This window comes from Cynocephalus volans, chromosome X (genome assembly GCF_027409185.1).
Source record: "Cynocephalus volans isolate mCynVol1 chromosome X, mCynVol1.pri, whole genome shotgun sequence".
NCBI lineage: Eukaryota > Metazoa > Chordata > Mammalia > Dermoptera > Cynocephalidae > Cynocephalus > Cynocephalus volans.
In genome coordinates, this window is record NC_084478.1 from 18,562,475 (window position 1) to 18,589,442 (window position 26,968).

Genomic DNA, 26,968 nt, shown 5'->3' on the forward strand with positions numbered 1-26,968 from the left:
ATTTAGTAAGCTTTTCTTTGAAATTAAAATATCTTCCAGGAAAATTAAGATTATGTCATTCAACCTTTATAACGAATCACTTTCTAGTCATAAAATTGTATGTCTTTCCATCTTATGCCCATGTAGACCATCAGCCCCAAAGGAATTCTGGCAGGAAGGAATAATTGCTTTGAGAACAAGACACAGGGTCGTTAGTCAGAGGAGGCTGCAAAAATGAGGGGCATAAGATGAGATTTAATAAGATAGAATAAGAGGCATCTCAAATAAGCAGTGGATACACAAAGGCATGGCAAAGGAAGTAGAGAAATGCCATCTGCTTTGTCCCCTTTATGCCGTAGCCCTGATGACACTGAAATCTTTGACATGTGCCATAAGTTGCTGATGACTCCAAGGTAATGGGATTTTCAGTTAAGACACTTGAAATTTTTTCTGGCTCTCTCTGTCAGTTTCTCTGTTTGTAAAATGCAGAGAATAATAAGTGCTACTGACCTACAGGAATGTTAGGAGATTTAATGAGGCAGGGGCAAGGAAATACTTTTAACTTCTTGGTTTAGAAAAATAATAAGTGTAAAAAGACACATCAACTATTATTTAAAAAGAGGTGGTGACAGGCTTTCCTTCTAATCATTTAAAATCACTGCAGATTTCCCTTGAAACTTCCTACAGAAATAAACAAAATAATGAAACATCTTTGTTTTAAGAAGTGGCTAGGGATAAAATGAGAATTTCTGATTTACAATAGGCTTTATGTATTTATTTTTTTCCCTACTGTCCGTACTCTTGAGAAGAAAGTTAAGAAAAACATTTTCTTACATAACGATTCCTTCTTTGTGTCTTCTCTACTGCTCTACCCCCTCAACCCAACACTTCCATTTTCTCTGTAAAACAGCAGCCATAGCTGTCAACTGAGGTTCATGTAAGAATTTAAAAACTTCAATTAGTGAATATGCTTGGTCCTTGAAGGACCTAGAAATAATGAAATCAAGAAGCAGCAATGAGCTGTCACTGACTTTGTTTTTTTGTTTGTTTTTTTGTTTTTGTTTTTTTATTGGTTATAAATATTCACAAGACACAAAGCTGATTGTCACCCCTTGGGTGCAAGATGTGAAGGCCAGATACATACTGGCAGCTTGCCCATTACCACAAATTGCGTTTGTTCCCCATGTCCCCCACCCAATTATCCCCAACCTCCCTCCCCCTCCCCCTTTCCCCCTCACTCCGCTTTGTATCCGTAGGTATGTTCTCTCCCTCTGCAAGTCCAATGCACCACTGTGGTCTTTCTTTCCTTCCTTCCTCCTCTCTTAGCTCCCACTTATGAGTGAGCACATGCGGTATTTATCCCTCTGTGCTTTGCTTATTTCACTCAACATAAGTTTCTCCAGGTTCATCCATGTTGTTGCAAATGGGAGAATTTCATTCTTTTTTATGGCAGAGTAGTATTCCATGGTGCATATATACCACAGTTTCCTTATCCAATCATCCATCAATGGACATTTAGGTTGGTTCCACGTCTTGGCTACTGTAAACAGAGCTGCAATGAAGGTGGGAGTGCAGGCATCCCTCTGACATGATGATTTCCACTCCTCTGGGTATATACCCAGAAGTGGGATTGACTTTGGATGTGAAGGGTGGGAATTACTTTTTACTTTCCTACCCCAATATTACCTCCCCCTTCCCCACTTCTTTACCTCTTCTGTCTGCCCCATGTTGGAGCTTTAGGGTGGCTGACAATGACTATTATTTTGGTGGCCGTTGAGAAGCTTACCAGACAAGAACATGGGTGTTTTTGCTGAGCTTTGAGTATTTGTTAGAGGGACCCAGGTTGTACTTATACAGAGTTGCAATGAAAGAGTTACGGTTTGCCATTCTCTTTGTGAACCATCAATGCTTATACAGGGTCCTCTTTGTAATTCCTTGCTTTTCATGTTTTTATTTTTTGGCTTTCAATTGAAAAGATGGTCCAAAGAAAGAGGAAAGTAGATTCCAATCAAATTGACCATTGATTTCTGGGTAGCTTTGGTGAGTCACTATCTTGCAGTAAAAAAAGAATAAGAATCTATAAACTTAATAAATATGCTGAGATTATTAGCCAGTCAGGACCTCATATGATATCCTTTGTCCTTATCACTCTTATTCTAAGAGTTCAAATATCACAAACAAAGGGGAAGGGTAGAGAAGTGATTCATGAAAAAAAAGTAGCCTTTATTTGTGGGGTGGAGAAAGATGAAGAAACACTTGACAGATAATGACCTAGTTAGCAGGAGCTTGGAGACTAAGAGCTAACTTTGTTTTACTAAACTGACTAACAATCTCACTTTGGATGGTTCGAGTCATATAACAATATGACCTTACATAACAGGGAATCTGTTTTACTTCATATTAATAATTGTGATGAGTGAGCCAATTTAGCAAGACACTAGGACAAATGAATATTCTTGATTTGCTTATTCCACAACTTCTTCTTAGGTTACCTGATTATAGCCTTCTCTACTTGTTAAAGAAGAAGGACTTTAACATAAGTTTTCTGAAAGCAAAGCTAATAGACCCTAGGAGAGGGGCCAAGTTTACAATGGGAATGTTTTAGGCAGGCCTGTGATGAATTCATTTTCATTTTAAAAAAACAATGGTTTTCATTTGAAATAATAAGATTGGAATCATGAATTGGATTGTCTTATTGGATTGCCACAGACACAGCTCTTGCAAGTAAAGACAATCTTCAAAGGATTTTTATGTTTGTTTACTTGTTTGTTCTTCAGAAAGTTAGTGAGTAAAGAGGCAGAAGAAAATAGACTTTATAGATGCCATTTCTCTCATTATACAGAAAAAAATAATCATCCAGGAATAGTTTGTTGTCTTCAATTTCTTTGGCTCCAATGGCATGGAGTTGTTGTGATGATTGCAGCTCTTTTATTAAGAATGCTCTTGAATTGATTGAGCATGTGTCTGCTTTAGATGATTTCTTTGTTTATTTCTTTACATGACTAGACTTTCAAGCTTTCTTGAAAAGACACATTCAATTTTTCACTATGATTTCTTTACTCCAGTTGGGTACACGATGAATGACCTGATATTTGAGTGGTTAAGCGACGGTCCAGTACAAGTTGCTGAAGGATTGACCCTGCCCCAGTTTATTTTGAAAGAAGAAAAGGAACTTGGCTACTGCACAAAGCACTACAACACTGGTAAGTTTTCTTTCAGCTGCTAAACCCAAGTGGCCTCTGTTTGCAGCTTGGGGTATATATACCATCACCTTAATTGCTGCATATTTACCAAGCAAATGAAGCTACGTGGCAGAGATCTGATTTGGCTCTGACAGGTAAGATTCCTGTACCCTCTGGAATAGGTCAGCAGCCACAACACAGAGAGAAAGAGAGAGCTGGGAATCTTTTGCTATTCTCTTGCTGACCGTCTGTTGTCAATGAGTCTAAGGAAAGGTGTAGGAGACTTCATTAGTGGTGCAGGAACTATATGAATTCTGACCCCTTCCTGGTGTCTACTCTTGACATTGGATCCTCAGGTCAATTTGTGCTCTCTGCCTTAGTGGAAGAACGGGATTATAACATAGGTCTTTGTAAACCCAGAAATAGAGCTGTTATGCTCTCCAGTCCTGGACAGTAATAGAAGTTTGGATGCAAATCAGTTGGCAAGGAATTTAGCTGGCTCTAAATTCATGTGCTGTCACTAGTGCTGACAGACACATGCAGCGGAGGGTAGAATTTGAGGTGGTAGCAACAAGTGGGCATCTGTTGTTGCCTGGAAGATTATGCCTGCCCAGTAAAGTTGATGGCTTTTCCTGTGAATATCCCGGTCTTCAATATCATGCAAGATGATCATGGAGAGGCAATCAAGACATGATGGTTTGTCCAGTGACTGGTCCAGGTCCCTTGCTGAGAATGGTCTTCAAACACTTGTTCCAGCAGTCAACAGTGACTTCCTATGAAGTAACTAAAACCTGATTTCATGGTGTTCTTTCTGACCAAGAAGAATCCAACCCTATCTCATAATTTGTGTGGACTAAGCCAAATTACCTTCTGGAGTTCTAACTCCAAGAAAATGAAAGAGGTAAAAAAATGAGAAGGGGCAGAAACATCTATATCTCAATAGAATGTTAAAAGTTTTAACATCTTTATATGCACTCTTTTTTTATAGGCAAAGTAACACTTGTCACAGTTTCTAGGAATATTCTAAATGTCCTCAACCAATTATCCAGACTGCTAGGAAATTTTTACAATGACTAGGTTATATACATGATTTACACAAATACATATTTTTCTCTTGCCATTGGTAATACAAAAATATATACACGGTCATTCAAATAGAAGGAAATAGTTTCAACTATTATATGGTATATATGTTATTTATCATATGGTATACAGTATATGCTATAGGTTATATATTATGTGCTATACATTATAACCTCACAAAATTTGAATATTTTATTTCCACTGGTAAGTTTGTCAGTTTTTCAAATTCTAAAATAGTCAATCTGCAGCAAACAAAGATTTAAAAAATTAAATATGCTATATGGTTTTGTTCTAGTAACTCTTTAGATCTCCCATTCTCACACTATTATTTTCATTACTGATTGAGTTGGAGAAGAGTTGAATTGGTTTTGAGCATTTTGTGCAGTCTTCCAAATCCATCTGCAATACTCTTTAAAAAAAAAAAAAGTGGGATGCCAGAATGGGAAAGATAAATTCAAATTGGACTTTAAATGATTATTTTCTGCTTTCAGGAAAGTTCACCTGCATTGAAGTTAAGTTTCACCTGGAACGCCAGATGGGCTATTATTTGATCCAGATGTACATCCCTAGTCTGTTGATAGTCATTTTATCCTGGGTCTCCTTTTGGATAAACATGGATGCAGCACCTGCCAGGGTCGCACTAGGCATCACCACAGTCTTAACGATGACCACCCAGAGTTCAGGTTCCAGGGCATCTCTGCCAAAGGTAAGAGATCTCCTTGCTTGACAACATATAACCTGAGAGGTTCACCAAAGATTTTGTGGGCTGGAGAATCCTGTGAAGACATAAATGTTTGCCATCCTATGACATTGCTGAAAATGTCGCGGCAATAAGAGAACAAAAAGCTGAGTTTGAGAGAATCAGTGCTCTGAAGATATGGGGGACCCTCAAAATCATATTGGTTAGAGGAAAGAGAAATCAGGATTGAGAGAGAAGAGGAATAAGTGGAGGCAGAAACATGGCTTAGGAATTTTAAGAAGCCCTAAGTGCTTTTGACCTCAGTTGTTTATGAGCCATGAAGCTTGCAGGAATTGGAGTAAAATTGATTCAACTTATGCTGTATTGTCAAGTATTTATTGGTGAGGCTACTGTAATTCATATGCTCAGTGAAGTCACTTATGGTAATAAAAGTTTGAATTAACCTCCTGGAAATTTGTGCAGAAAAACCATATCAATGAGTATATATAAGAAATGAATGTAAAATTTATGTGCAGCAAATCAGATACATGAATCTTTGCTATGCCTTAATTTCCTTTAATGGATGATATGCTATTATTTTTGAGAGACACAGTTACCTAGAGAAAAAACAGTGGAGTCATCCCAGATGGTAAAATTTCCAGAAACTGTGGAAGGTTGACAGAGAAGTTTGGGATGAATATCAGGGGCACATAGACATTTTGTAACCTCTCAAACAATAATTCATAAGTAGCTGTATAATCTATGTTTATGTAAGGCAGGTCCTCTGCATCTGTAAATATTGCTTAAGCAATTAATGATAAATGTCCTCCTTGTGAAATACTCCAGCACCCCCGAAGTGTGCCTATGCGTGCTTCTGCCTTTCAGTGAGTACATTGAGCCATTGGCTTCCGTTTTCCTAGAGTGTGAGTTTAATTTAGCATTTAGTGTATACTGTCTCATACTAATTGAGCAGTCTCTCCAAAATCCAGTTCCAGAAAATAATTGAGATGTAATCCCATGTATTTTCTGGCTTGAGTTTATGTTCAGTTGTGCTGCATTTGACATGATGAGAAATAACAGATTATGTTCCACATTATCTCCTGTGTTTGGAAGATAATATAACATATGGAGGAGGTGTGTAGCTTTAATGGAGGTGGACTAAATACTAGGGAAATAGTTGTACAACTTATTAAATCACATGCCTCCAAAGATAAAATTAGGTTTATATGCTCATAGAGAAAGAAATAGAGCTGTCTTTGACACTTTTTTTTAGCTTCTAGAATAACAAATAGTATAATTTTCCTATGTCTAAGGTAAGGGAAGGAGGTTTGCCCACAAATGCTCATAGAAAAAAGACTGGAAGGGAATACACCAGTCTTAACAGGAGTTATTTACTGGATGGTTAAAATTTATGATGTTTTCTGTATATTCTATCTTTTCTATAACAAGCATGTCTTAACTTTAAGGTGCAATGTGCATGCATACTCTGTACAGGGCATTGCAGTAGGCCCTAGAACAGTAGGCTCTGTATTTCTATTGGAATACAGATGCCGGAAATACTGACAGCTTTTTTCAGTTACATAATCACAGATCAATTTTACCTAATAGAAATTCTAATCCACTCCCAAACAAGTTCATTTGCTGATTTCTCATTAATTATTAGTTATTGCCATTTCTGCATGCTGTGCCAGGAAACCTCAGAATACACAAACAGATATTTTACTATTTAATAGACAGCTAAAATATTGGTGACAAATCATGAGCCAATAATGTCAAAACTTAAGACATTTAGCCTCTAACTGCTCAATGCCATGAAAAGAGTAGTCATTTATTTTCAAAATGGGAGCTTGCATTTTATCAATTTCTTATTTATTATATGGAGCTATTATGATTCTGCACCAGGTCAAAACTATTGCTAAACAAATGGTCATTGATCAGTGATTTTTGTATGTAGAGGCAATCAGGAACTCAGATAAACTAAAAAAGAGTATAATCAAAAATCATTTTATACTTGGCTCTGAATTCATAATGGTTATCCTTTTGCCACCAGCAGGTTTATCTTTCTGCGTGTGCTTTTCTTAGGCTATTACTAAACATGGCTGGTTCTCACCTGACTGAGATGTGACTCATATGAATGGTGGTGAGAAACCACAACGGGATAAAAAATGAGTCACAGATATTAAAGAATTGACCATACACCTACTTTCACATACACATACGTATAAATACTCATTGTAATTTATAAACACTGTAATCCCTGACCAGATGCTCCACTATACTGATTGTATAGTTGCTCTAGGATCTACTACAACACCTTGTACAGAGTATGCACTCACATTGCACTTTAAATGTAAGACATACTTGTTATAGAAAAGATAGAAAACATCATTAATATTAACCATCTAGTAAATAAATGCTGTTAAGACTTTGGTGTATTTCCTTCTAGTCTTTTTTCAATGTGCAATTGTGGGCAAACCCAGTTACATACAAACAGAGAAAACTGAGATCAAACATTTATGCAGTTTTATAGGATATGCCATTTTCCATGGCATTAAAAATCTATTATGAACATAAATTTTAACGGTGTAATAGTCTATCTGATGTATTAATCATCATTTATTTTATTATCTTGGATATTTAGGGGTTTTTTTTGCTTTTGTATGTATGATCATTATAAATATATGTGTATATTAGTGTTTGTATCTCACTGTGTTCTAGAGGATATACGTATAATTTTTAAAAAGTTTTAAATTTGCAATAAGAAGAAAATGAATTAAAGATGAGTGGAGTGAATGAGGGAGGATCTATGGGAAGATGCTGGATGAGATGTATGTTCTATGCAGGCAGAAACTGTCTTGTTCATTGTGTTAATTTCAGCACTTAGAACAGTGTAGAACAGTGTACGGCTTGGACTATGTGATTAATAAATCCTCATTGAATAGATAAATAAATTAATTAATGAACAGCCATGTTCTCCACGTAAAATCATGTGGAAGCTGGAGTAGACTTGAAGCAGAATCTATGGTAAAAGTTTTACAGAAAAATATTACACTTTTAATATATGGAAGAATCTCATAATAATATAACATGTACTATAAAGAAAAGGAATTTCTGTAAAGGAGTATGTTCCCCTTTCCAGAAGTTCTCAAGCAGGCTTTGGGAAGTTAAGAATATATGCACAAAGATACATTTTGAAATGTAGGCAGGCCTAGTTCTAAATCTTAGAGCCTTCACTTCATTCAACCTCTCCAAGCCTGTTTCCTTGTTTCTAAAATGAGAACATTGTTATCTATCTCAAAGATTAAATGAGGATGAGATGAGGCACTACCTATATAAATTGTTTAGCCCAGTTTTGGTATATGGTAGGCACTCAACTCATTATGGTCGTTTTTATTGTTATTGCTCCCTGTCCATAACATAGTAGAAAAGACTGCTCGGTGGGATGGGAGATTATATTAGAAGACTTATAAAGGGTTTTATGAATAGAAGACATCAGGTTCTTTGGATGGCCCGTTATTTGGTTATGGTCATGCTGCCAATGAGATGAGCCAAAGTTTATCAAATGTGTGTATGCACACGATATATGTAATGCATGTCTACACACGTGTGTGTTTTTCATAGGCAGGCAGTTTATTGACTGGGTGAAGCTCCAGAGGCTTTGAATAAGCAACAACCCTATTTTTCTCCAATCACTGTTATTTGCATCCTTAGTTGGCCCCCATCTTCCCTGCCCCCTGGAGGACACCTCAGGAGGATCCTATAGATTCTCAGTCACTACATGCCGTGTCATTAAACCTAGAATGCACAAAGGTGTATTTTACAATTTAATAACTAAAGTATTGATGACAAATACTTTAGGACAGTCCATTAACAGATTTTTTTGAAAATCATCTAGTCTGAAACAGAACTTCAGTCTTGAATTTAATTTAATTTAATGCTCTTTCCCTCCCTTGCCCCCAGCTCGGGCCTGACTTTTGTCTTGAAGATGTGCGGCAATGTGGGGCACATGGTCTGCCCCTTGCATTTCTAGTTCTTTTCCCCACTCTTATTGCTGACTTCATTTTTAAGGGCTGAGGATGAAGGGAAGGATGGAAGAAAGTTGCATGTGACTGACACTGTTCTATTCTAACCATTGGTGCCTTCTCTAATGGCAAGCCTCCAATGGTTGGCTTTCTTGTGAGTTGAACTTGAGTTCTTCGGAATTTACAGGGGATCCCATCTACTACACCATTTCCAGATGAATGATGCACTCTCTGGCATATGTCTTACAATCTCCTTTTAGTTATTGCCTCCTAGCACTATATCCCCTACAACTTCTTCCTCCTGGGTTCCCCTTTCTTAAGCAGACAGCCCTCCTGGTTGACATATTTCCAAGATGACTCACATTTGTCTATCTTCCACACCATTTATTTGGCCCCCTATAAACTTGTGTGTTCTTGCCTTGCTAAGTGGTGGAAATGCAACTTAAACCACTAACCCTTCTGCTTTCACCCTACCATCTTGGATATTTCAGCTAACTTACTGCCTGCAGAATTTATCCAGGTAAGAAATGGATATTGGTGTTCATAGTTTTACACAAAAACCAAACTACTGAGGACATATGAGAGGTTCTCCTAAGAACTCTTCTTCTGTCTGATCCAGGGGAAACTTGATGGAATTTCAGCCTCTCAATAAATAGAAGAGATGCAAGTTTCTTTTCTTACAGGGATGGGTGTGAACCACCTTTTCTCCATCTTTAGGAAAGTAGGGAGAATGCCACAGTGCTGTCAACACCCACAAATTCCACTACTTCAATTAATTCTTGTCAAATGTCTACTTTTCTTGTAATAATACAAGGTAGTGGGTGTCATAGTCTCTAGATGGCATTTGCTCTCTTCTAGAAAGTCCTGCATCCTGCATGTACGTGTGTAGAATCTTCCTTTAGTGTAAGGCTTTAGTAGAAATTCTGAGGCAATAAGAATATTCCATTCTCATAGTGTTACACTTACAAATAAACATTCTTAATTTTAGACTTTTATCCCTATGAAGGCAAGGACTTCATCTATTTTGTTCATGTTTACATACCTACCACTTAGTACAATACCTGGTTCATAGTAGGTGCTCAGTAGAGTTGGTTAGTGAATGAATGAACAGTGTTGAAAATACTTGCAGTCAAGTGGTATTCCCAGTGTAATTTAATCAGCATTTCATTCATCCATTCATTTATTCAACTAACATGTATTGAATGTTTTCTTTGTACCATTCATTATGCTAGGGATCAAAAATAAATAAAATACATTTTCTACCCCCAGGTGCTTGTGATCTGGTAGGCCAGAGACAACTTGGAATGGTGGTTATTAAACAATGTGGAATACAAGGACCTATCAGGGAGAGTGCCTAACCTATCAAGTGGAGAAGGGAGGAATGGAAAGGGGAAGGAGGGAGAGAGAAGTGAGGGAAGGAGCAAGGGGAGGAGGGAGGAAAGGAGCAGTGTTAGGAGAAAGCCTGAGCTGGATGTATGAAGCATATTAAGTAGGTGAAATAGGAGGAGTTAAAGGTCATTTCAGGTGATGAGTACCTTCTACTCATAATATTTGGGCTACACTTATAAAATAAGATTTTCTAGGAGACAGTCCGGGCATGTTTCCAACAAGCTTCACAAATTTTAAACATATTACACATAAGAAACTTGTGTTTATTGATTCCAAGTTAAATTCCCCCCTTCTTGCTGACCAAAGCTTTTCATACTTTTTGTTTGTTTGTTTTTCATTTTTTGTTTTTCCGAAGTTCAATTTCTTGCCTAAACACAGGAAAATAAAATATAAGCATGATATCTGTTCCATAGGTACCTTTCCATTTGAAGTTGTAAAATTGGTTTTTAAATATACATCTCTGCCAACCTCCAGGAAGCTGTTCTCCTGGCAATGTTTTAACCGTTTTGAGCATGAAACCCCTAGTGACAGAATAAAGGCTGGGTGTATTGTTGTCTTTGCAACCCGCAGGAAAATATCAGGATGAATTGAGTGGAAGGCTATGAGACATCAGGCAGGCTTCCATATGGCCAAATGGGGTTAAATAATTATTTTCTTTTACTCAGCGTTTGTTATTGTAGCTGAATGATTTGCAGCCACTCCTAAGTGTGTCTTGAGTCCTCGTTTGTGGCTGCAGCCCAGAGACTGTAGAGGTAAGAGCAAGCAAAGGTAGAGGACAGCTAGGATGACCCAGGTGTGTAGGTGACTCTGACAGGTCCATAATTGTGTCCTTGAAGCAAGGATCCAAAGGCATTGTCTTTAGCCATTATTATCTAGGATGCCCTATTTCCTACATAAGGAAATTTCCCCTTACTTTTCAGCCATCTGGTCAACTAAGACCAGCTGGACCATTTCAACCAGCTGCCAAACCCAGGACAAGTTTGTAATTTAAAGCAAAACGGCCATAGTTCTGCCACGTTTGGTCTTGCTTTATTCCCACCAGAATGCTTCTAACTAGAGACTGCAGCAAGAGAAACTATGAAAGCAACTAAGATCGACAATGACAGGAGTCTTAAAATAAGGATTTGTTTGGATATCTGTTTTAACTCTAAAAAATAAAGATGATTGTTTCTTGAATCAGGTACAACCCCAGATAATTTGAATGACTTTCCTAGGTCAGACTGGTATTTCTGAAAGAGGTCTGGAACAATTTTGTTTTGTATATAATCATAATTTTATGAAGTTCTTGTATAAAATATTGAAAAATAAGAAATCTGAGCTTTTGCAAATTGATCTGCAGGCCTCCTTGCTTTAGCCAGATGTCTGCATATATGGGAGACTTCATAAACTTTTCCTCTTGACATTTCGTGAGCCACAGCAAGTTGAAAAGTCATTGATGTAGTGAGTGTATGATAAAAATATGCAAGGAGATGACATGTGTGAATTCTCTCGGGACAGAGCTGGAGCACCATTGGTACTTTAGTTTAAGGATGTTGTTGGCAGCCTTTGCAGGGAAGCTGACAGTAAGAGAAGCTACCCAGGCTGTGCTTCTGCTCAAGTTCTGGTAAAGCTCATAAGTCTTTTTGGGATAGCATTTTGAGGTTCAGGATTATTTTGAACTCCTTCTCTTTTCATTTCACTAAAATGGATAACTCTGGGGGTCACACAGCCTAAATGGCCTCAGTTCTTATAAACACCACACACTGAAAAAAAAAAAAAACTATTGTGGACCACGTAACAGTGTCAGGTTGCACTGACATGTATGTAAAACAGGAGATTATAACTCAGTGTAGTAAGGGCAATGGGGCAGAATTTTTTTTAAAAAATGGCTGTATCCACACCCTTGGGTAATAGCATCCTCCTACACTGACTGTAAATTTGGCCATGTGACTTGCCTTGGCCAATGAGACAAGTGGAGACTTGGGAAATGCTTGAGTATTGGAGCTACCTCTCTCCTGCTGCTTTTGGAATCCTACAACCACCACTGTGTGAATAGGGCCAGGCTAACCTGTTGAATGATGAGACACATGGCCCAATTATCTCAATCATTAAGGTGACAGCCAGCTAACCACTAGACAGGTGAGCTCATCAACTGCCAGTGGACGGCAAACACATGCGTGAACCCAGTCACCACCATGTGGAAAAGAGATGATACATCCTAGCTGAGCCCAGCCCCAATCATTGACCCTTGGAATTGTGAACAAATAAATGGCTGTTATTTTAAGCCAACTCTTGGGGTAGTTTGTTACACAGCAGAAGGTAGTGATAGAGTTGGGTGCAAAGAACGATGGCTGCTTAAAGGCAGATAACTGGACCAGTCTGGAACTTCCTGGATGAAGAAACACGAGGAAGAAGCATCTGAACTAAATTTTCTTAAAAATATATGGTTTTTCCTTGGACACAAATTCTTCAACAGTGTTTTTAAGGGAATTACTGATATGAACTTTAGTTTCTATGGAACAAGTTTATAACACTCTATACATTTAATCTAGTGATATTTTTCTCCCTAATTTTCAAAGCATTCTTAAAATCCCCCATCTTTCAGGTAGCTTTCTCAAACTTTGGAAAACTTTCTTCATAGCTTTCCACAATAAGAAGTCTCACTTAGGCAATTGTTGAGTGCCTACCTCTCTTTATAAAACATTTGTCACAGACCAGAAAGCAGCAGAATGCTAATGATAAACATACCAATTTGAGTACTCACAATTGAGTAGTCTTTCCTATTTTGTATGTATCCTTACACTAAATATGCTTATTTCTTCAGGAAGAATTGTTTGTGTATATGCATTGTAATGCGTTCATTTATCTAAAGGGAGTTACGTTTATGAATTAAAATAGATATAGATACCTTATGGCATAATATGAAATATTAGTAAGCTCCTAGCTGGTGCAGTAATTTTCTATTGCTGTATAACAAATTTTGGGACTTAAAACAACACCCATTTATTAGCTTACAGTTCTGTAGTTCAGAAGTCTGGCATGGTATGACTGGGTTCTCTGCTCAGAGTTGTAAAAAGCTGAAACCAGTGTCAGCTTGGCTGAGTTCTCCTCTGGAGGTTCTGGGGGAAAACCTGCTTCTGAGATTGTTCTTGTTGGCAGAATTCAGCTCCTTGCAGCGTAGAGCTGTGGTCTCCATTTCCTTTTTATTTATTTATTTATTTTTTATTAGACATACATGTGATGTACAACGTTGATTTTCAATAATTGGGTAGAATGTGTGGTGGTCAGATCAGCATAGTTAGCTTATTCATCATTACAATACGCAATCATTCTTTGTGTCCATTCACCAATTCCTCATTAGTCCCCCCTCCCTCACCCCTCCCCTCCCCTTTTCCACCTCTAGTTTTCTAAAAGTTCAACGTCTTACTGTGATTGTTGTTTCTTTCTTTCTTTCTCTCTGTCTCTCTTTATTGTTCATTTGTTGATTTATGGATTCAGTTCCTGGTTATGAGTGAGAACATGTGGTATTTCTCTTTCTGTACCTGGATTGTTTCATTTATAATAATTTTCTTCAGGCTCATCCACATTGCTGCAAATGGTAGAATTTCATTCTTTTTTATGGCTGAGTAGTATTCCATTGTGTATATATCCCACAATTTCCCCATTCAGTCATCCATTGATGGACATTTAGGTTGGTTCCATTGCCTGGCTATTGTAAATAGAGCTGCAATAAACATGGGAGTGCAGGCATCCCTTCGACCTGATGTTTTCCAGTCCTCTAGATATATCTCCAATAGTGGGATTGCTGGATCATATGGAATTTCTATTTGTAGTTCTTTAAGGAAACTCCATACTGTTCTCCATAATGGCTGTGCTAATTTACAGTCCCAGCAACAGTGCAGAAAGGTTCCTCTTTTTCCACATCCTCGCCAACCTTGATGCTGGCTGTTAGCCAGGGGCTGCTCTTAGTTCCTAGGGGCTGTACACATTCCTTTACATGTGATTCCCTCCATCTTCAAGTCAACAAGGGTGCATTAAATCCTTCTTATCTTTTGTTTTTTGTTTACTTATTTGTTTTGGCAGCTGGTCTGTACAGGGATCTGAACCTTTGAACTTGGTATTATTGGCACCATGCTCTCCCAAGTAAACTAACTGGCCAGCCCCCTTCTTATATTTTGAATCTCTGACTTCCTCTAGACCTAGACTTAAAGGGCTCATTAATGAGATCAGGCCCACTAAAAATCTCCATATTTTAAGGTCACTGATTTCAGACCTTAATTTCTATCTGTAAAACCCCTTCATAGCAGTCCCGAGGTTAGTGTTTGATTGAATAACTAGCAGGAGTATAAATACAAGGGACTGGAAATCTGGGGGTGGGAGGTATCTAGAATTCTGCCTACCATGCCTGGTTACTCTGATGCTCTTTGGATGGTCTCCCTGATTCCACTTTGTCATCTACATTGTATTTTCAACACAATAACAAGAAAAATCCTCTTTACCACCTCTGTGGCAAGTCCTCTGATGGAGTTTGGATGTTTTGTCCCCTCCAAAACTCATGTGGAAATTTGATCCCCAATGTGGCAGTGTTGGAAACTGATTGAGTCATGGGGGCGGATCCCTCATGAATGGATTAACGCTCTCCCTGGGGGAGGGGGGATTAATGAGTGAGTTCTCGCTCTATTAGTTCCCGCAAGAGCTCTTGCTTAAAAAGACCCTGGCACCTTCTCTCTCTCTCTCTCTCTCTCTCTCGCTTCCTCTGTCTTGCTTCTTCTCGCCATATGATCTGCTTGTACCCGCCGGCTGCCTGCCACTTTCTGCCATGAGTAGAAGCAGCCTGAGGCCCATGCCAGGTGCAGCTGTCCCAGAACTGTAAGCCAAATAAACCTCTCTTCTTTATAAATTACCCAGTTTCAGGTATTCTGTTATAGCAACACAAAACGGACTAAAACATCCTCCCATAGCTCCTCGTCTCACTTAGAGCAAAAGCCAATGACCTCACCATGCTGAGCAATGTCATTCATAATCTGTCCCCCACTTCCTCTTGACTTCATCTCCCACTAACGCACCCCCTTGCTCACTGCTCCAAGTACATTGGACTCCTTGCTTTTTCCGGAACATGCCAGGTACATGCTACCATCTCTGGGCCATTGCAATGGCTATTCTCTGTGCCTAAAGTGCTTTGCCCCCAGATATTCACATGATTAACTTTCCACCTTCTCCAAATCCTTACTCAAATCTTACCTTCTCAGTGAAGCCTGTTCTGGCCATTGCCACTTCTACCCAGGCCCTCATCAGTGCCCTGACACAACTCAACTTTTCAATTCTTTTTGTTTTCCCACAGCACTTTATTACCTTGTAGGAACACTATGATTTACATCAAACTTTGGATTACATTTATTGCATATTGTCTGTTTTTCTTAGCTTGGCTATAAGCTCCATGAAGGCAAGGATCTTTATCTGGCTTGCTCCCTACAGCCCCTGGCCTGTAGAATATGTTGAATAAATGTTTGTTGATTGAATAAATGAATGAACATATACATATCTAGAGTCTAGTCATTGAGAACTATCCATCCAACCTTTCTCTAGGATATGGAACAAACAAAAGGGAAGCCACATAGCCAGGGACCCATCTTTCTTTAATAGCTATTCACACTACAAAATCCTGGTTGCATATGGCATGTTATTCTAACATAATAACATTTTTATAAAGTTTCCTTTCTCTGATAATATCAAGTAGTGTTGTATAAAATTTTTCTTTGATAGATATTTCTGGTAGAGTAATCCAACCAAGAAATAATAGTAAAATAAAATAATGGTTTAGATAAGCAGGCATCCAGACAGGCTATTTTTATCTCAGCTTTGCTTCCTCAGCACTGTCACAACTGATTTGGAGGTTTCTCAGTGTGCTACCACAAGCTTCCATTGTCCCTTCTCGCTTCTCTAGTTTCTTTGGATGCAAGATTATTCTTGGAATTCTGCTAAAGGTGTTTAGAGGTCTTCTCATTTGGGCTCTTTACAGTAGCTCCGGGCCAAAGGGGCAGCCCCATACTCTTCTACAGGAGCCCAAATGCCAGAAAATTAGTACCCTTTTCTTTACCTAGCAAAAAATGAGCGGGTTTTTGTTTTCCCCTGATTTTAAGGTGTTATTAAAGGCTATCCATGCATTTGAACCTAAAGATTGCTTTGGACTTTGTCTAGGACTTGAGAGACCATGAGCTTCAATCTAAAGCTAATGGCAACATATGCCTAAAGCAAACTGTTTTCCATCCCTCACCAAAAAAATAGGGGGAGGAGAACTCCAGTTTTCTTCCCAAAAATGACTACACCTTAAAGAAACTGGAACATCAAAATATTTTCCAAACTACACATGAACTAGTCTCATAAAATCTTAGACTTTTGTGTTGTTAGCAGATGACGGGGCCTCAGTGATCCTGTTAGATATGGGAAAACTGATGATGATGAAGGTTAATTTGCTTTCCATTTTTTAGGATCCACTTGAAGTGGATGCCACTTCTTACATGAAGCCCACATGGGTTGCCATCAAGTGTAAATGGCCTTTCTCTCTTCCTCATCTCCCTGGCACTGTGGGTCTTATCTCAATCATTGCATTGTGACTTGTGGGTTAGTGATTAGGTCTCATGGGTGCTTGCTCTGATACATTGGAAATTCCTTGGGGAGAAGGCCATGTGTTGTTCAACTCTGCATTACGCATGTAACTTACACAGAAGAGGCCTTTGGTAATTATCTTTGAAGTACTATAAGGGGACAGTGTTCAATGCCTTCTGATACTTTGTGATCAGAGTAAAAATTAGTTCTGGAGCTTAACTAGCTTAGAAAAGGGTCTCTAAAGCAGGAGTCTCAAACTTTGCTGCACATTAGAATCAGCTGAAGAGATTTTAAGCTTCCCCAGACCCCATCACAAACAAATTAAATCAAACTATCCAGAAATAGGGTCTAGGCATCAGCATTTTTTAAAGCTGCTCAGGTGTTTCTGATGTGTAGCCAGGGCTGAAAACTGTGGTTATAAAGTTTGTTGTTGTCTGGGGAAGTGTTTTCACTGTGTTTACCATGTGCCAGGATACACATATTCATTTAAACTTCACATCAACACTATGGAGTAGGTACTATTATTATCCCCACATTATAGATGAAGATACTAAGGCACAGAGGGGTTAAATAACTTGCTCAAGGTCACACAGAGCTAGATCTTGAACTAGAGCTAGACTTTGAACCCAAGCTACAAGTTGGGCTACAAGTTGGTGTGATTAATGACCATGCCACACCACCTTTCACAGTTAACAATTACTGAGCTCCTTTTACATGCCTTTCACTTTGCTAAACCCTTTACAGAGACTATCTCACAACAAACATATGAGGTAAGTACTATTTTGCATCACGAATTTATAGGTAGGAAAACTGAAACATAAAGAGGTTAATCAATATGCCCACAGTTAAGTTTCTAGCAAGTAGAGAATCAAGATTCAAATCAGTAGTTGATTCAAATCCTCTCAAAGGAAGAACTAAGAATTTTAAGTTTCATCATATTGTCTGTACCATCCTAATTACAGGTGGAAACTCTTGACTGTGAAATAAGTTATTTTCCAGGTTTTGAAATGCCTGTCTTTTGGTTGTGCACATTGCATTCACTGTATGTTACATGCAGTTGACATCTTTGTTCAGCATTTTGATGAAGGGACAATGCATGCCTGATTTCCCTTTCTCTTTCGTATTAAGAATACCTTATAGTGGCTTCTGAGGCTTCCACTAAGCGCTCTCGATTTGCTGACAAACACTTCCTCCTCAGCAGACTTTCTAACTTAGCCCAGTTGCTTCTGTCAGCTGTAGCCATTTTAACCACCATTTTCATCAATTCACAACATGTGTGACTGTGTTAAGAGTTCAACCAGGTATAAAACATTATCTATCATTTAGTGGCAACTAAAAGGTTGAAAGAAAGCAGATTGGATGATCATCAACAATAAAATGGTTAAATCGATTGAGGCCTATTCATACAACGAAATGCTGCATGGAAATAAAAATGAAGGAACTGCAGTCACACATAACAGAGATGACTCTCTCAAATCTAATGTTGAGGAAGAGTTACCAAACACAAAAGAATATGCACAGTATGATTTTATGCTCATAAAGTTTAAGAAAAGAGCAGTCAAAATTAATTTATGAATTATGGTTGTATTTAAGAAGTAGGGAAAGTGGCGATTGGAAGGGACCATGAGGGGTTGAGTTTCGGGGGGCAAGTAATGTTCTATTTCTTGACCTGGGTGGTGGTTATATGGGTGTGTTTATCTTGTGGTGATTCATTAAATGGTACAGTTGTGCTCTGGGTACTTTTCAATATTTAAATAAAGATGTTAGAAAAAAACCCAGATTGCACCACTAGTGAATAAAAAATAGAGAATACTTACACATTGGACAGTTTCCTCTTTCTCATTTTTCAAAATAAAAATATCAAAAGCTGATATTTATTGGCTCTAGGTGCCAACCTGCTTCTATATGCTTTTTACTCATATATTATTTAATCCTTTCAACCCTGTGACAAAGATATTACTGGTCCCATTTTCTACATAAGTAAATTGAGTCTCAAGGTTATACAAAAAATAAAAGTCAGAATTCAAACTTAAGTGGACCCTAAACTCTATTCCTTTCTTACTATGCTACTCTCCTCATTTTATAGTCACTAATATCACTTCAACCTTTAAAATGAATGTCCTTCATGCTGGTTGCAGTTTATATGCTCATGGGTTGACTGATGGGACTGGAGGGATTCAGTAACCTAGATATTCCTTCCGTATTATTAAATTATGGTTTTCAATTTTGAGTAACCATAGTGAATCCTCCACCCAGTTCAGAATTCACCATGTAACAGTCCCATTCCTTATCTTTAGCTTCCCATTGCTGTTTCCTACTTACGTCTTGAACAACCCTCGCTTATAGAAAAGGTGATTAACAGCTTTCTGTCACTGGGGAAAATCTGAAAGTAGGTACAAAGTATTAAACAAAAATTGGCACCTAATAATTTTTCTTGCCCTATGAAACCTTAACTAAAAGAGCTCTAAGAAAAGGAATTAGAATTTTGTAATTGGCTAATATGAAAGACCATTCTCCTTTACCCATAAGTTTTGTTGTTTCCTAACCATATGCATAGATTTCTTTTTGTGGGACTCTATAGAAAATATACTCTTTAAATATTGAAATAATGTACTATAGGATTAGTCTAAAATAATTTCCACAGGCAAAAATTAAGTAATTCTTTCAAGTGTAGTGGAGAGATCTTGGTTTGACAATCCAGGCCCCAAATTCATTGCAGGATGTACTGATGTCCAGGCATGTTGGGGGGTTGCTTATTGGGCCTCCTGGGATGACTATGTATATAAAGGCAAAGATGACTCCTTTACTCATTTATTCAACTTAGTTATAGTATATCCTAGATTGTAAGGCATACTTTTTCATATTTTCACTGAGTTTGGGTTGCATCTTAAAATTGAAGGCAAATTAAAGTTTAATTAAAGATGTTTTTCTTAGTGGTGTATAAAATAATGGTACATCTTACAATTGCTGACATCTTAGATTTAATTAACTACTGTACTGAACTTCTAGAGTCAGCCACAGTGCTCACCACTGGGCATATGGAAGTGAATAAAATAGAAATGTTCCTAGCTCTCCAAAAGTTCACACCCAGCTCGAGAGACAAATATTGAGCATGCATTAATTAGCAGATAATGCTTACTAAGAAGTAACTCTAGGTGCTGTGGGAGCATGTAACAAGGAAACTGGTGTTTGTCCAGGGGTCACAGAAGACTTTTCCCGAGGAAGTGAAGTCTGAGTGGGACTTGAAGGCTAAAGAGACATCTAGATAAATATGGCAGAGGGTGATCCCAGAGCAGAAAACAGCTAGTCTATAGGATTTGAGGTTGGAATGAGCCAGTAAACCTCAGGCAATTAGAAAGAAAGACAATGTGGCTGGAAAATAGAGGACAAAAGGGGAAGTGACAACACAAAGACACCCAGGTTACATAGGGCCTTGTATGTCATGGTAAGAAGTTTGAGTTTTCTCATCATGGGGATATAACATAATCCAATTTATATTATTAAACGGGCCATACTGACTACTGTGTGGAGTAATATTTAAGAAGCACCAGGGTGGACACAGGGAGACTAGATGGGGAACTACAGCAATAACAAGGGAGAGATAGCTTGGATAAGGTATTGGCTGTAGGAATGAAGAGAAACAGATGGATTTGAGATCAATTTTGGAGGTAAAATTAATGGGATACAGTAATTGTTTATATGTAAGGAAATGGTGGAGACAAAAATGGAGCCAAGGGCCGGGCCGTGGCGCACTCGGGAGAGTGCGGCGCTGGGAGCGCGGCAACGCTCCCGCTGTGGGTTCGGATCCTATATAGGAATGGCCGGTGCACTCACTGGCTGAGTGCCGGTCACGAAAAAGACAAAAAAAAAAAAAAAAAAAAAAATGGAGCCAAAATCAACTACTAGAGGAAAACTCTTCCTAAGGGGAAAAAAATGAGGACCCATGGGATTAACCCAAGGACAACACCTCAGGGTTGGAAGAAATAGACATTTTAAGTACAGCCTGGTGTCCATAACTCAGACATGAGTACTAGGTAAGGAAGGCTGTGAGGAACAATGGAAAGCCTCTTCCACAAAGCACTGAAAGCACAAGAAGCACTAATTTGTAGCTTACATATCAAAGGGCAGTGTCATTGGGTGTTAAAGCATACTTTCCCATTCAGGGCTATTGTTGGAGGACAGTGGATTGAGTAGTGTTCATCTGAACCAGAGAAGTAGTGCAAGAGTTCATTGCCTATGGTTTGCATCAACTGGAAACAGTAATTGCAGCTCCATCTTTGTGATGCAACCAACCTGTAGGTTCATGATCATCAGCTCTTGTCAGCAAACCCCACCCAGGGATTTTTTAATTGGGATGTTTAGACCATTTACATTTAATGTGATTATTGATATGGTTAGGTTTAAATCTACCATTTTGACATTTGTCTTTTATTTGTCACATCTGCTCTTTGTAAACTTTTTCTTCTTTTTCTACCTTCTTTTGGACACTGTACTTTTTATTATTGTATGTACCCTTTGTTGGCTTATTGTCCATAACTCTTTCTGTGTTATTTTTGTGGTTGCTTTAGGGTTTATAGTATATATATTTAACTTTTAACAGTCTACCTTCAACTAATATTATATCCCTTGTCATATAGTATAAGAGCTGTACAAAGCAAACTTCCACTTCTTCTTTCCCAGCTTTTGTGCAATTGTTGTCAATATTTTATTTCTTTATATATAATAAACCCCACAATTTATTGTTATTATTTTTGTATAAACAGTTATCTTTTAAATGATTCTAATAATCTGAAAAATATCTTGCATATTCACCTGCAGAGTTACCATTTCCGATGCACTTCAGTTCTTGAGTAGATACACAATTCCACCTGTTTTTTTTCTTTCACCTGTGGAAATTCTTTTAATGTTTCTTATAGGGCAAGTCTGCTAGTGATGAATTATCTCAGCTTCTGTATGTCTGGAAAGCATTTTATTTCACATTTGTTGCTGGAAAGATATTTTTATTGGATATAATTTACTAGATTGACTTTTTTTTCCAATCAATACTTTAAAGATGGTTCTCCATTGTCTTCTCACTTGTACTGTTTCCATTTTTAAAAATCTACTGACATCTTATCTTTCTTTCTGTGTACATAATGTGTCTTTCTTCCTCTAGTCATTTTAACTGTTTTCTTTTTATCTCTGATTTTGAGCAATTTGATTACGATGTGCCTTAATGTAATTTTCTTGATGTTTCTTGTGCTTGGTGTTCATCAAACTTCTCAGATTTGTAGATTTATAGTTTTCATCAAATTTGGAAAAAATTTATCCATTAGTATCTTAAAATAATTTTTATCTACCCCCCTCCCCCATATCCTCTCTTGCAGAGACATAAATTGCATGTATATTAGGCCACTTGACATCGTTCTACAGCTCACTAAGCCTATGGTCTCTTTTGGGTCTTTTTTTTTTTCCTCAAGTCCATTTGTGATGCTATAACAAAATACCACAGACTGAGTAATTTACAAAAAATAGAAATTTATTTCTCACAGTTCTGGAGACTGGGAAGATCAGAGCACCAGCAGGTTTGTTGAATCTGCTTCCAAGATGGTCCTTGAACACTGTGTCCTCTGGAGGGGAGAAATGCAATGTCCTCACATGGAAGAAGGCAAAAGAGCAAATGGGGACAAACTTCCTCCATCAAGCCCTTTAATAAGGGCACCTGATCCCATTCATGAGGAGCCCTCAGGTCTCAATAACCTCTCAAAGGCCATACCTCTCACTATTGTTGCATTGGGGATTAAGTTTCAACATGAATTTTGGAGAATACAGAAACATTAAAACCATAGCACTCTTTGTGTTTAATTTTAGTTTCTACTGTCTTATTTTTGAATTTGTTAATCTTTTCTTCTGAAATGTCTAATCTGCTATTAATCCCAACCCAGTGTATTTTCCATCTCAGACATTATTGTTTTTATCTCTACAAGTTTGGTTTCGGTATTTTTTATGTCTTCCATGTCTCTTGTTAACTTGTTCAGTCTTTTCTCTAGGTTTTTGAACGTAAAGAATACAGTTAGTAATGAGTTTTAATTTTCTTTTCTGTTAATTCTAACATCTGTGTCAATTCTGGGTTAGCTTCAATTGGTCTCTTTTTCTTCTAATTATATGTCTGAATTTCTTGCTTTTTTGTGTGCCTGATAATTTATTATATTCCAGGCATTGTGATTTTTACCTTGTTTGGTTCTGGATCTACCTATCTATCTATCTACCTATCTATCTATCTATCTATCTATCTATCTATCTATCTATCTATCTATAGATATTTATATATATCTATATATTTATATTATATATATATAGATAGATAGATATAGATATAGATATAGATATAAAATTTTATTTCTGTAACAATTATTGAGATGTCCTGGGAACATATTAAGTTACTTGAAAACAATTTGATCCTTTTTGTCTTGCTATTAAAATTTGTTAGGTGGGCAAGACCCTTCTGAGTACTCTATTTAATACCCCACGAACAATCAGGTTTTCCAGTCTGGCTTATGGGAGCAAGGACTGATCCCAACACTGTGAGAACTCCAAGTACTGTTTCTTCTAATTCTTTTTGGCGGTTTCTTCCCCTGGCCTCAGTGACTTTCCTCACATGTATACATCTATCAGTGCTTTGCTGAATGCTCCAGAGGAGTCCTCTGCAGACCTCTGGAGTTCTCTCTCTCTCTCTCTCTCTCTCTCTCTCATTCTCTCTCTGCAAAATCTTTCCATTCTGGTACTCTGCCCCGTGAACTCTAGCTTCTGTGGACTCCCCAGACCCTATGATCTATCTCTTCAATTCTTGGATTTTGTTGGACTCTGCTTATATTTCTCCTCCACGCATCATGACTTGGAAACAGGACAGTAAGCTGAAGCAATAGTAGGACTAACCTCATTTGTTTCTTTGAGGGATCACTGTCTTTATTATTAATTTTTTTTTTTGGTCTGATGTCTAATGCCTTGAAAGCCATTTTTCATATATTTCATCCAGATGCTTTAGTTGATTCTGGATGGAGGGTAAATATGGTCCTTAAGTGGATGTTACTACCATGGCTTTGAATCCTTGATTTATTTTTAAAATTTGATATGGAATATAAATAAATTGAACATGACAATTTAGATAATTGAAATAATTACCAGAACTAGCATTAGCTTGTAAATGCTAAGAGTACAGTTGTTCTAATCAATGAAGACTGCATTTATTAACTACATGGTGTGTGAACTCTAAGACTGAGAACAATTTTTTTGTAAAGAAATTAATAATTGGTATGTATGGGCATGAATATTAACATTCTAATAGTGAAATCAGTTTTGCTGTATGAACTGTTTTATCAAAAGATTTGTTTCAAAGTGATATATTCCAACATATTTATGTTTATAATTGTTGATTATTCTTAACTCTTTTTTTTAATAACACACTGTGGATTGCTTTGGGGAAAGGGGACCTTATCGCCCATCCAGCAACTCCTCTTCACATGTCACATGTATGTATAATAAAATAAAAATTTCTTAATGCTTTGTGCTTGCCCCCATGGATGCTGTCACTAAATCATATAGTTATTTACTTTAATTAGATTCAGTTCAATTCAAAAAATATTCAGTGTGCACCTACTATGTTAGATATTAAGCAGGAAGAAAAAGATAATAAGATAGTTTCTTCCACATGAGGTGATATAAGATAGTACAGGAGTCAGCAAGCATTAGTCAGCAAAGAGCCAGATAATAAATATTTTAGGCTTGCAAGCCATAAGGTCTCTGTCACAGCTACTCAACTCTGCAGTTGTTACACAAAGGCAGCCATAGACAATATCTAAACAAATGAACATGACTGTGTTTCAATAAAACCCCTGATCTAATAGGAAGAAGCAGAGAAGTACAAACAGAACAATATATGTATCACAATATGACCCGAAATAAGTGTTATGGAATGTCAAAGAAAGGAGATTCATATCTTAATACTTGGTTTATAAAAATGATAAATGATTCAAAAGAGGTGGCAATATTTGAGTTGATTGATTGAGAATAGATAGAATTATAACAAGTGGGAATGATGGAAAAACCTGAAATAAATAACAGAGATGAGTAAGCACTGAAGATTTGGGGGAAGAAGTAAGTAGTTCTGTTTAGCTGGAATGTTGATTATACTCAGGAGTGGAGTGGAAAAATAAGGAAATATAAGTGCTTTCACTTAACCCAAACAGAAATAATGTCTTCCTCCTGTAGAACTAACTGTTAAGCTTCTCACTTTGGTTGTTTATCCCATTCTGTCTTATATTATGGTTATATTCGCATTTCTCTTTGTTCTTCTAGTAGACAATCCTCCCCTTTAGGGCAGCAATTATATGCTATTCATCTTTGAATCCCTATTGTTTCTAGCACACAGATGGAACTCAGGAGCAGAGCAGAAATATTTGTGGGGTTAATAAATAAAACCATCCACTTTAGCCCAAACCATTTGGGCTTACCAAATAGACACCAAGACCCACAAAAATGCTTCAAAGACTAACCCACAGACAAAGAGTGGAAATGTTCACTCCTTACAGCATTAGCACCTTTATTTTTCAGCAAGGATTTTGGTAAGAGACCTTGAAATTGTGCATGAGTTAATTCTTTTAATTTCCCCATCATGTAGATTTGACCATAATTAGTAGCCACTTAAAATGCAGCTTCTAAGTTGCAATTCTCCACAGTCTATTTCAAGGAGAAAATCCATATAGATAAGTACTGTGGTTTTATATTTTAATCAAAAGGTTAATTAAGTGAATTAATCTTTATGTTTGAATATATTTTTGCATGGAATTTGGAATAAATAATTTAAATGGGTTAAAATCAAATCAGTGTAATATTAAAATGAATACTACATCTTAGGAAATGAATTCAAAGCTTATGTGTTCTATTAATTATGTAGCAACAGACAAAATTGCCTGTGGCGAGTTTAACCTGAGAAGACAGGAAAGCTGATAAAGATCCTCAAATCCTCCTGGAATCACTAGTTTCACCATAGAAATAATTTTGTAAAATGTATAGTTTTTCACAAAGACGTAGTTTCTGAGCAGTTCTTTAAAGGAAAACACCAAGTGGCTAGCATTTAAATGAGCCTTCTGAATTGCAATGAGAGTAAATAACTGCAGAATTATAAATCAACTGTTATGTCCACTGAGAAAATGAAGATAGACAGCAAAAATGGAATCTGACTATACACACTCGCCTGAGAGAAGAGGAGGCCCAGAATTATTTAATGAAGATTTTCTAGGAGAAAATAGTGATACCATCCATCACCAGGATCTGTTTATATAACATTTGTATGTCTGTGAGACTGCGTAGGTGGTAGCTTTTGAGTAGAAATGTTCTTTTGTTAGTAAATATCACCAAATAAGCAAATAAGGGAAATCTAAGAGCTGAAGAGTGTGACACTGTTCAGAATAAGGAAGTAATATGGCTTCAAAATATGAGAAAGCAAGGCAATTTCTGTCATGGTCTTTAAGGGCCTCCAGAGAAGTGTTAATTTGTTCTTTCTGTGAATTTAATTAAGTCATGTGAGATGCATGGCTCGTGTTATCTTTACTGAAAACAACTCTTAGGAAGGAGTTTTGAGTATGTGTCTCCCATCCCCGTCATGGGAACCTAACATTGAGTCTTAAATTGAGAGCAATGAGATGCTCCCCCTTGTGCCCAAATTGGATCACTGCTCCTGGTCTTTCCTGGCCCAACTGAGATTGGGTCAAAAAAAAAAAAAAAAATCCATGGTAGGGGTATGTCAAAGTGGCACAGGAGACAACTGAATGACTTCCCAGTGACCAAAGCTGCAAATATTTAAGCAACAAAATAAATAAAGTAGTTTTGGATTATAACCTATATTATAAAATAAATATCCATAAGCCCATACTGATATAAATAGATGATTGCATACAAATAACTGTAGGAGAATAAACAAATCTTCCATGCAGAAGAATTCCAAATAATTTATGCAGATACTCTGCTCTCAAGGGGGTGGAGCATAACTCCCCACTACTCAAGTATGGGCT

The 26,968-nt window shown here is 37.4% G+C and overlaps 1 protein-coding gene across 4 annotated transcripts in view; it reads left to right on the top strand.

Annotated features, from left to right (window-relative positions):
* GLRA2 (glycine receptor alpha 2) overlaps positions 1-26,968 on the top strand; it is a 193,924-nt gene that overhangs the window by 78,764 nt on the left and 88,192 nt on the right. For all 4 annotated transcript variants that reach the window (XM_063083450.1, XM_063083451.1, XM_063083452.1 and 1 more), the window contains 2 exons: positions 3,045-3,182; positions 4,736-4,950. In XM_063083450.1, the coding sequence (XP_062939520.1) occupies positions 3,045-3,182; positions 4,736-4,950 (353 nt within the window). The remainder of the gene's footprint in view (positions 1-3,044; positions 3,183-4,735; positions 4,951-26,968) is intronic.